This window comes from Cololabis saira, chromosome 11, assembly GCF_033807715.1.
Source record: "Cololabis saira isolate AMF1-May2022 chromosome 11, fColSai1.1, whole genome shotgun sequence".
Lineage (NCBI taxonomy): Eukaryota > Metazoa > Chordata > Actinopteri > Beloniformes > Belonidae > Cololabis > Cololabis saira.
Window position 1 is genome coordinate 39,315,567 of NC_084597.1, and position 11,811 is coordinate 39,327,377.

Consider the following 11,811-nt stretch of genomic DNA (forward strand, 5'->3'; position numbering starts at 1 on the left):
CTCCGTGGCCTTAGCGCCGTCTCCCCCGGGCTCCGGACGTCCCGGGGGGGCGACGGTCGGGATCAACGCCCCGACGCTGGTGGGACGGTCCGCGCACAGGGGGGGCGAAAGTCACCAGCAGGCTGACTCACAGACCGCTGAAAGCCGCGCCGGCCGCCGTGGGCAGGCGGCCAGGGGCGAGGCCCGGGGGCCGTTGAAGGGCCTCCCGGTGTACAGGAGGCGGCCGCACCCCTGTGAAGGTACACCAGCCGCTGCCTGGTCTCATCAGCCAGGGCGGTGCGGTTCAGAGCTTCCAGGGCAGTTGCCCCAACGGCTCCCCCGGTTCTGCCGGTGCCTGACGAAGAACCCTACGAGCAGTCTCCGTCAGGGGTGACTGCGCCAGTCAGACATGACGGCGCGTGTGCACCAGGGTGGACATCAGCCGCCCCAGTTCCCTCGTTCGGGAGGCAAAAAGCCTGTAGGGATATGTCACACATGTCCTGTGTGGAATCACCCACCTGTGCATCCTGCAGGGAGGTGGAGAGAGCCAGTAGCAGATGAAAAAAGGGTGTTCCCCAGCCGGCCGATGCGTGCCGCTGTTTCATAAGCCTTACAAATATGCCCATCAGTAACCCTACTCTGGGTAGAGGGGCACTTGGGATCTGGCTTCAGAGCCTCATCAGGAGCCACTATCAGTGCTGCAATGGAGGGCTCGATGGGGGGGGGGGGGGGGGCATGTGGTGGAGACCAGCCACAGCAGCGTCCTCCATCGCCGTCAGAGCACGGTCATCAGCCGGCTGTGACATCTCTCCAGCATGAGTGCAGCTCCCTCAAAAAAATCCGACGAAGACGGAATGTGAATTCCACCGGAGAAGGATTGCGCCTGTGGAAGGCGCTAGAGGCCACCTCCGCACGCGGTGCATTCGGCTGCAAGTGTGCCAGGGCTGCTCAGGGCCGAGGCACGACATGCAGAGGTCCTGGTCATCCGCAGGGTCCAGGGCGGCCATGCATCCTGGGCATGAACGCTCCATCACAGCGACCGGTGGGAGAGGGAGCGGACACGCCGCCGTCACCACGGATGTGCTGGCAGGAGAGAGGAGCGGACACGCTGCCGTTCACACTAATGTGTCGGTGGGAGCGGTCACGCTGCCGTCACCACGGATGTGCCGGTGGGAGAGGGGAGCGGACGCGCTGTAGTCACCACGTAGGTGTCGGTGTGAGAGGGGAGCGGAAACGCTGCCGTCACCACAGCGAGCACGCTGCCGTCACCACCAATATGAAGGCGGGAGAGGGGAGGGCCACGCTACCGTCAGCACGGATGTGTCAGTGGGAGAGGGGAGCGGAAACGCTGCCGTCACCACAGCGAGCACGCTGCCGTCACCACCGATATGCAGGTGGGAGAGGGGAGCAGCCACGCTACCGTCAATACGGGTGTGTCAGTGGGAGAGGGGAGCGGAAATGCTGCCGTCACCACAGCGAGCACGCTGCCGTCACCGCCAATATGCAGGCGGGAGAGGGGAGGGCCACGCTGCCGTCACCACGGCTATGAGAAAAGGCAAAAATAGGCGTCTTTACTCAAAAAGAAGAGAACAATCCTCTTTCGTTTCTTTCCTTTTTTTTTTTTTTTTTCAAAAAAAGAAAAAAATAATCAGCAAGGAAAAAACAATGTCACATCAATAAAGTGGGAGAGGGAGCGAAACGCTGCCGTCACCACAAATGAGCCGGTGGGAGAGGGGCGTGGCCTTCACCACGGCTGTAAGAAAGACCAAAAGAGGTGTCTGTGTTGTTTTTTTCAAAAGAAAAAAATAATCTACAAGAAAAAAATAATGTCACATTAATAAAGTGGGAGAGGGAGCGAAACGCTGCCGTCACCACAAATGAGCCGGTGGGAGAGGGGCGTGGCCTTCACCACGGCTGTAAGAAAGACCAAAAAAGGTGTTTGTATTGTTTTTTTCAAAAGAAGAAACTAATCAGCAAAGAAAAAACAATGTCACATTAATAAAGTGGGAGAGGGAGCGAAACGCTGCCGTCACCACAAATGAGCCGGTGGGAGAGGGGCGTGGCCTTCACCACGGCTGTAAGAAAGACCAAAAAAGGTGTTTGTATTGTTTTTTCAAAAGAAAAAAATAATCCTTTTCTGTCTCCTTTTTTTCCTTTTTTTTTTTCTCAAAAGAAAAAAATAATCTGCAAGGAAAAAATAATGTTGTCACATTAATAAGTGGGGAGAGAAAGCGAAACGCTGTCTCCCTGCGCAGATTGTGATCAGGTGTCAGGCGCAGCTTGACAGCTTACCTTCTGTCAGCTGGGCAGGGGGGCGGGGCGGGGAGACGCCGCCGCAACCCGACACCATCAATACCGCGCCGGCCACAGCTCCTTGGAGGACGAAAAAAATCGTTACTCCTACCTGAATGGCACGAAGCTGCACAGGGCCGGCGGGTTTCTTAGGGAGGAAAGAAGAAGCTTCAAAAAGCTCCTATTTCCGTCCTGTACTTCAGACGCGCGATGCGAGAAGAAATAAGGAGCCGATCCCATGCTGACGCCGGAAGATATACCCTTCCGGGGGTCATGCAGGGGTCACGGGTGACGTGACATTGTTGGTATTGTACTCGACATGCGCATGCGCGAGGGGGAGATATCCAGTGCTTACAGCACCGCCTGGCGGTCAGTAGGGACGAAATAGAACATACTGTACTGTAAGGTGGTAAGGCTGTGGAGGAGACCTGTGTAGCCTACACAGGGTAGAAACCAGAAACCTGCATGCCAGTCTCCACAGTGTAGGTGGACATGAGGGGCAGGATCTCAGAGAACAATGCCAGGAAGCACTAACTGAACACAGCTGCAGCATGTCTCTAATTAGTTTCCCACTTATTTGTGCAGAAATGTACTGGGACCTGAAAAATGAGCTCTACAACTGAAATGTGTTGCGACTAATTAGTCTTGCTCTTTTGAAAAAAAGGTGAAGTAAACCAACACTTGTGCATGTTGTGTGGGCCCTTGGTGCTGCAGCGAGTGCATTGTAGCTATAAAATACTACAATGGTTGGAAGTTAATGCTGTTGCTGTGAGAATGTTTTTTTTTTTTTTTTTGTTTTGAATCTCTTAGTCTTAAGAAAAACAACATACCTAACACAGTAATGTATTTTACATTGTATAGCCAAGAGTATCAGGACACAACTCCTAAACTACCGTATTTTCTGGACTATAAGCCTCTACTTTTTTCATAGGTTTTGAACCGTGCGGCTTATACAAAGGTGCAGCTATTCTGTGGATTTTTCTTCCACCGCTCGGGGCGCTCTAACCGCAATTAGAATCAAAACTAAGACAAAATAAATGCAAAGAAGAATACGCTACTTCTTCTTTAGCAGATAGAAGTAGAAGCAGATTTCAAACAGATAAATAGATAAATAAATACCGGTTATTTTCTCTTGGTTCAGTCCAGTTTTAATCAGCAAAGTTGCTGCCGTGTTAGAAGATAATGTTAGGAAAGGTACAATTTAGGTATTCATCTATTTAGGTACAAACATACATCATTTACAGTTCAAAATCGTTTTGTACATGTAGTAAATATCTAATCTAACAACATAAATATCTGCAGCTTGCATGTCTTTTTTTTTTTAAATAGAGCGGATGCGGCTTATATACAGGTGCGGCTTGTATATCTTTTTTTTTATTATTTTTTTAAAAATAGAGCGGATGCGGCTTATATACAGGTGCAGCTTATAGTCCAGAAAATATGGTATCTGTAAGCCCTTAGGTTTGTAGTTTTATTCTGCTCATGAAGAGGGTGTCCTCACAGTGTAGTCTGGTACATTTACCAAAAAGGCCTATACAATGTTCATGTAATTTGTTCATCTTACTCATGCCTGGGTTACTTGTTGAATAACAATCATTGTTGAAGGCATATGCGGTAACGGGAAGAAGGTGATTTCACTACGCTCTTATCTCAAGACGCTCACAGATATGCACAAAAGAAACCACTCTTTCACTTATGACTCCCATTTTAAGCTGACACCCAGCGGGCGAGGGACTCACCCTGTGAGGACGACCACGAAGTCCATTACATTCCAGCCGTTGCGGAGGTAGGAGCCTTTATGAAATGCAAAGCCCAGGGCAATGATCTTAATGGCAGCCTCAAAACAGAATATTCCAATAAAGTAGGGCTCTGTGTCATCCTACAGAAACACAGAGAATCAGAAAAAAGGATGAGATCGAGACAGGGAGATCTTTTTGTAACTAAGAGAGTGTTAACTGAAGCATAAAGAAATGTGGGGTTAGTATGGGAGAAAACAAATGAAAGAAAAATATGCTTCCTCTCGCATTTTGCACCTGTATGAACCGAAGTGTATGAAGTAAAAAGGATACAGTGAAATCAAATTACCAAAACGAGAGCATGATGTCAGGGGATATAGGAAATCAGTAACAGCCCATATGGGCACATTTTAATGCATTCAAAGATAAGGAATGATTTGACCTCTACTGAAAGCTGCAGCACAAGTGCATTACAGTACACCTCAGAGTGATGGTGGGCAACCTCTGGCGAAGCCACGCAAAAGGGGACTTCAATGGAACAGAGATAAAAGACGGCCTCTTGGGGCAACCCAGCCAGCCCAGGAGTGGGGGGAGCAGTGACTACAAGAGCTTATGGTGGAGGTGGGGGTGGTGTGGGTGTGTGATGTACGATTTTTTGGGGCGGGGGTCAATACTGACATAAAGACAAATTGACCGACTACATGACACAGAACAAAAAGAATGCTTGTGCTGACATTCAGGTGAATCATTGGTGTGCCATAAAAGAAAAATGAAGCATGGAAAAAGGTTTTCTTTATTAGGTTGGGGGAATAGTGTGCTACTCAAAGGCCCCCCTACTGTCACATTTGGCCAAATGGAAAACACACCACTTTTCCACCAGGACAGATAAACACCAGAGGTGTCAAAAGTATTCACATTCATTACTCAGGTAGAAGTATAGATACTAGAGTTTAAAAATACTCCTGCAGAAGTTGAAGTATCAACTCAAGTGTTTTATTCAAGTAAAAGTATAAAAGTACTGGTTTCAAAACTACTTAAAGTATAAAAGTAAAAGTAATGTAAGGGGGGAAAAAGCCATTAAGGACAAAAGCCATTGAAAATGAATGCATCTTAGTATAATGCAAATATATTAAAGAAGCATATATGTGTACTATTGAGCATTAACATGTGTTTCAGAGAGCAGGAGATATGATGACTAGTTGCCTATAAGTATTGTAATGGTGCAAAAAGTCAAACTTCAGAGGCATGTTATCATTTATCCTAACCTTTATTGGAATGTACATCCAAGTTTAGTTGCAGGAATCTGAGGGAACGGATGTAAGAACAAAACTGGACAAGAACATCTGAAACAACCACAACCAAATTCACTCTATCCGAATGGAGCAATTTAACTGGATAGTTTTTTTTAAAGGCCGAAATGAAATAGAGTAACAAGGCTGTTTTTAAAATGTAAGGAGTAAAAAGTACAGATAATTGTGTGAAAATGTAAGGAGTAAAAGTAAAAAGTCGTCTCCAGTGAAGTATAGATAACCAAAATTTCTACTAAGTAAGGTAACGAAGTATTTGTACTTCCTTACTTGACACCTCTGTTCAGAACACACGCACAAACACACCTCACTGAACATGATATACTTGGGTGCTGCACTATTTCCTGCAGGTGCAACAAGTTTCATCATTACTTGCACTTCACAACTTGGTCAACACTTGCCCTTTGCTGCAAGTAAGACAGTTGAATTGTGGCGTGCATGACAAGACACTTTTTCTTTTGTCTCCGTTAATATTTGTGAGAGCCTAAAGCCAACTATGGGGCGTGAGCAAGAGGATATGTCACGCCAGCACCCCCCACCCCCGCATTTATCTATCTTGCTCTCAGCACACTGCAACTCAGTAGACCCCCCCTCACACACACACACACACACACACACACACACACACACACACACACACACACACACACACACACACACACACACACACACACACACACACACACACACACACACACACACACACACACACACACACACACACACACACACACACACACACATCATCATCATCACCAAGCCACCAACATAAATAATCACATAAAGCAGTGTGACAGGCCTGAGCACTATCAGAGATGAAGCCTTCTCTATAGAGCTGACTGACTACAGTGAACATTGCATGATATGTTGTAGGAGAGGAGCTGTGTCAAGTGTGAAGGCTGCAATGGTAAAAATATGACAATCTGTTAACATTGTGAGATATTAGATAAACAGCTTTTGGCCAAAAAGTAATTCAGTGTGACATGCACTGATTTACTTTGGATTCATAAATAAAGCAATTTAAAGTGTTATGTAATGGGAGAGGCTGAGGGGCTGCCAGATTCATATCCTAACTTCTTATACATGTATTTAACATATTTGTGAATTAATAAATATGTCTTTGGAAAACAGTTGAGGAATTCTCAAAGGGTCATGGTACTAAAGACCCGTAATGGATGTTAAGTACTCTTGCCAAGCAGCTACTACTTCCACTCGCAGTATGCCTTCTGATCCGTAGACAGAGCTTCACAAATAATAGCTGATCCTTTGCTCTAATTAAAAGGCATCTTGTCGTATTACAGAGCCTCAAGGTGGAGTAGGCCGAGAGAGGATGCCTGTTTTTTCCTCTGTGTAACCACACTAATCACTTTCTCGTGTGTTGAAAGCCATTTCTTTGTTTTCTTTGTGATATCTGCCCAGCTGAATTTGCATCCCAGTTTTTGAGATAAGTCCGGATGAGAGCAGGTGGTTGAATATGCAAGGAATTAGTAGACCTATTTCATAACAAACCGTTGCACTCAGCCTTGAAGTCGAAAAAATCACAATTGTATCACAAACTCCCCTGAGCTGCACCACCCGAACAACGGGGGCAAAGTGCTCAACAATGAAGCTATGTGCAGTTTCTCCCCCTGCATGTGCTATTCAGCCTACCTGCACAGCTGCTGTTTCTGTTTGTAACCGTCAGAGTTCAAATGTTGGTTTAAGATGAGTGTGTGTGTGTGTGTGTGTGTAGAGCAGGGCATCAAAGCCTGCTTGTAAAGGATCTGCTTACTGTATTTTCTGGACTATAAGCCGTACCTGCATATAAGCTGCACCCGCTTTATTTTTTTTAAAACAATTAAAAAAAGATATACAAGCTGCACCTGCATACAAGCCGCATCCGCTCTATTTAAAAAAAAAGATATGCAAGCCGCAGATATTTCTGTTGTTAGATTAGATATTTACTACATGTACAGAAGGATTTTGAACTGTAAATGATGTACATGTTTGTACCTAAATAGATCCTTTCCTAACAGTGTCTTTTATCACGGCAGCAACTTTGCTGATTAAAACGGGACAGAACCAAGAGAAAATAACCGGTATTTATTTATCTATTTATCTGTTTGAAATCTGCTTCTACTTCTATCTGCTAAAGAAGAAGTAGCGTATTCTTCTTTGCATTTATTTTGTCTTAGTTTTGATTCTAATTCCGGTTAGAGCGCCCCGAGCGGTGGGAGAAAATTCCACAGAATAGCCGCACCTTTGTATAAGCTGCATGGTTGAAAACCTATGAAAAAAGTAGCGGCTTATAGTCCAGAAAATACGGTACTTTTAAGACAGAAGCTGGTAAAAAACAAAGAAACAGTTGTACTTAATGTGCTGCTGTAATTAAACTTGCACAGATATGCAAGTTGTAAATCAGGGGCCAGGGTAATTCTAAGGAAAGCGGGATGGTAGTGAGCTTAAAGAAATGTACTTACCAGGCGTTCTGACATGGGCGTCTTGTCATTAGCAGGTAGATGTTGCTCCAAGGCCAAGACGATGCAGTTGGCGATAATCGTTGCCAGGATCATATATTCAAATGGAGTGTGAGGGTTAAGGAGAAGCTGAGCATAAAGTTACATTTCCATTATATCAATTCACAATACTAATACGTGTTTTGAAACATCTTTCTTAGATGGATAAATTCATTAGTGAAATGAGTAGGCAATACAGTTTTGTCATCCATTTAGTAGAATGAAACAAATATGTACACTAATTGGAGACAATACTGTTGCACAAGACAGCCAATTATCCAGCACCATGCTGGAAGTAAATGGTACTGAACTCAATATTGGATACATTATGTCCACCAAAGCATAATGTTCTGTAATATTCATGGTTCAAGGCTTTTAAAAAGAAAAGCATCCTATACATGTGCTTATGATTCTTCCAGATGGTTGACCATTTGCAACTTTTTTTTCCAATGGCTGGCTCATTTTGCAATCCATTTTCAGTGGGTCATTGCCCGCGGGTCAGGCCCATAAATCACAAAGGAACAGGGAACATATGTCCATAAAGAAACACTACACTTATCCATAAAGACAACTCATTTAACCAATTAATAAAACAGCTTCTTAATCATGTTGTTAAATGGAAATGGGTATAGTAACTAATTCCACTGTTCAGAGTTTATTTCCAGTCTCCTGTGGGGTTTAAGATTATTATCTTACTATTCTGGTAGGATGTAAAGTTAAATTTGATTCAGCTCATGGAGAGCACAGATAAATTGATAAGCACCCTTATTTGATTACAGTTCATGTTGTTCTCACTGTCGCCCACAGAGCAGAACCAGATGTCTGCTCATGTCACACTAGTTCTGCTTTTCCAGCCTTACTCATTTCCATAGAAAAAAAATATTGGATTTAATGAGCCATTTAATCTACGGCTGTATTTTCTTCCCCTTTTTCTTAAGGGATACATTTTCATGATGCTTAGTTTAGATGGATCAAGCCAAATTGCCTCTTTCTAGGCAGGCACATATTCCTCACATATCCATAAAGTGATAATGCCTCATGAACTGTGAAAATAATACCGGTTGGTAAAAAGACTGATGTTTGAAACTAGACTAATTTAGTAAGTATCAGGACCACACTTCTACAGGCATATTAAATGTTAAATATGATTTAAAACAATTTTTGAAGATACTTGATTTTCGATGGTCAACCGTGAAAATTAATTTTAAGAAAAAAGCTATAAATGGCTCTTAAAATCAAATCACTTCATTTTTTCCCCGTCGTCCTTTTGTATTGATAATGTATTTTGCCAACAGGCTTCTACACTTTACATTAGAAGCGAATATAACCCCGTGGCAAAATCTGGCACTAACTTCCAGTGGGATGCTGCGAGGACTGTCTACAGGGGCGTCAATTGGGTATGGCAAGGTACGGCAGCCGCCACACCTCGGCTTCAAGGGAAAATGTAAATGTTTGTTTTTTAAATACATTTATGGAATTACTCTGTGTCTATTTCTATTGATTATTCTATTACTTTATACATATAGAATAACTACAAATGCAAATCAGAACAACATGATCAATTTCACTAGTTATTACACCGCAAAAACTCAAAATCTTAACAAGGATATTTGTCTTATTTCTAGTTAAAATGTCTAATTTTTAGTAAAAAAAAAAATCTCATTACATTTAAGACAAGACTCAAAAATAACCATTTTCACCTGTTTCAAGTAGATTTTCACTTAAAATAAGTGGAAAAATCTGCCAGTGGAACAAGATTTTTTTGCTTGTAATGAGACGATAAATCTTGTCGTGTCGTCATCATGTTGTTCTGATTTGCATTTGTAGTTATTCTCTATGTATTCAAGTGAAAATTTACTTGAAACAGGTGAAAATGGTCAAATAACAAGTTATTTTTTCTGTTGATGACTCTTGTTTTAAGTGTAATGAGATTGTATGAGTAAAAATTAGACTTTTTAACTAGAAATAAGACAAATATTCCTGCTAAGATTTTGAGTTTTTGCAGTGAGCGAGACTGCATTTGAAAAAGTTCCAATTTTCTTGACCATACAGATAAGATACATAGCAGACTTCTGTGATGAGTATTTGCTGGACGTGTTGATTGATACTCTAGTTAAGTTCTGTGACTCGTAACCTTGCCATACCTTAGCTTCGACTGAATTGACGCCACTGACTGTCTACGACTTATCAAAGCGTTGTTTTATTTGTTTTGTTTGGTTTTGTTTTGTTGGGTTTTTTTTGTTTGTTTGTTTTGTTTTATTGGGGTTTTTTTTTTGGGGGGGGGGGGGGGGGGGGGGTTGTTTTGTTTTTTTTCTTCAGCGTTATCGAGTATCAGGGCGAGCGTTGGCGAGTTCAGCACCATGGAGAGGGCTGGAGCTCTCCATCTCTCAGTCTCTCCTGTTCTTTAAAGAAGTACCGGCTTGCGCTTTTCTTTAACCACAACATGATTACAGCACATAGGGAGCAAACGTCGTCCGTGAAAGAAAGCAGTGTCGGTGCTGGCTAAGCTTCCCATCGCCCTTTTACGCACGCAGTTTTTACCTGACTCGCTCTGCGCGCATCAAGTGCAGTGTGTCATCGTCATTAACAACAACGCCGAAACTGCTCTCAGTGTCATATAGACACCTGACATTTTGACAAAAGAATTTTATCAGCCAATGTAAACGCTAAGACGCTCTGAATAGAGATAAAAGAAGCAACACAATGGGCGTTTTATGAAGTCTTTCCACTGCCCGCACCTATAGCTACAGACACATCATGTGCGTGTCGTGTGGAGCAGATAAGAGGCTGAGCGACAGGTGCGGGGGAATAAAGCAGCTGTGCTGGATCACACTCCACAGAATACCTGTTAGGTCAACAGGGGCTGGTAGTTACAGACACAACTCAGATTATTAGAGAATATAAGCTCCATTATTGGCAACTAAACAAACACAAGGCGGTAAAGGGTGTATGTGTTTTTCAACTATGGTGATGCACCTGCTGCTGTTCAGGAAGGATATGGCCACTCTGTTATCCGCTTTGCATACTTCCTGATGAGATTGTCCTCACGGAAGATGAAGAGAGAGCGGTTGACAGTGAGGCAGTTCTGCTTGACGGGATTGGGGTTGTAAATGGCCATAGTCCGGGCTCTCTGGGCCATCGACTGCTTGTACATCCTCTGGCCGCCCGGAGCGCCTCCGCCCCGGGCTCCCCCTCTGCCAGCGCCCGGGCCGCCTCTCCCTCCGCCGCCTGCGCTGCCTCCGTAGCGGGGGGGGAGATCTTCCGTGAATCGAGCCATTCTGGGAACGCACAGAAAATCCAAAAGGGAAAATCCAAACTGGTGTCAATGGATATGAAGGGGAGACGCATCACAACCAACACGCTTCATCCAAACCACTGCCTGGCATTAGGTTGAAGAAAGAAAGGAAGAAAAAAGCTCCCCGTTTGGAAAATGAAGAAGGTGGCTTCACTGGAAACCACGCTCTCTTGATCCTTTCCATTTATTCATCTTCAGTAAAATCTCAAATTTTAAAGTTTAGGACAAAAAAAGAAAATATATAGTTTGTAGTCACTTCACTGAAGCTGTTGCATCCACACACCCTGGCTTTACACGGAGAAAAATCAAATCTGATCACCCAGTCTCAGCCAGAAACCCCGACAGCATCGAGTCAGCATCCAAACACCAGTTGAAATGTTCAGTGTCAGTTGGAAAGAAAAAAGAAAGAAACACCAACTGAAGCACCAGAGACGACTGAAATCCCGTTTTCCACTTTCAAACCGACAGCAATAAAAGAAGAAAATCCAACAGGAGCTGGGGTCCTGTGATTTCTGTTTGATCGCTCGCTGCATGGGGGCTGCAGGCTGTAAAACCAGTCCTCAGTGGAATAAGGAAGAGCACACGTGATCAACATGGACCAATCAGCGACTGGAGCGCACAGACGCGCTCACAGTCTGCTGGCTGGTTATTAGAGCTTGTAGCCCCAATGAAGCTGGAGAAAGCCCTAGGGTCAGAACATTAGCCGC

At 44.1% G+C, this 11,811-nt stretch overlaps 1 protein-coding gene across 1 annotated transcript in view; it reads right to left on the reverse strand.

The window, feature by feature from the left end:
* cacna1bb (calcium channel, voltage-dependent, N type, alpha 1B subunit, b) overlaps window positions 1-11,811 on the reverse strand; it is a 248,616-nt gene that overhangs the window by 231,373 nt on the left and 5,432 nt on the right. Inside the window, exons 3-5 of the mRNA XM_061734480.1 lie at window positions 10,809-11,087; window positions 7,774-7,879; window positions 4,011-4,150 (exon numbers count right to left, since the gene is read on the reverse strand). Of these exons, the coding sequence (XP_061590464.1) occupies window positions 4,011-4,150; window positions 7,774-7,879; window positions 10,809-11,087 (525 nt within the window). The remainder of the gene's footprint in view (window positions 1-4,010; window positions 4,151-7,773; window positions 7,880-10,808; window positions 11,088-11,811) is intronic.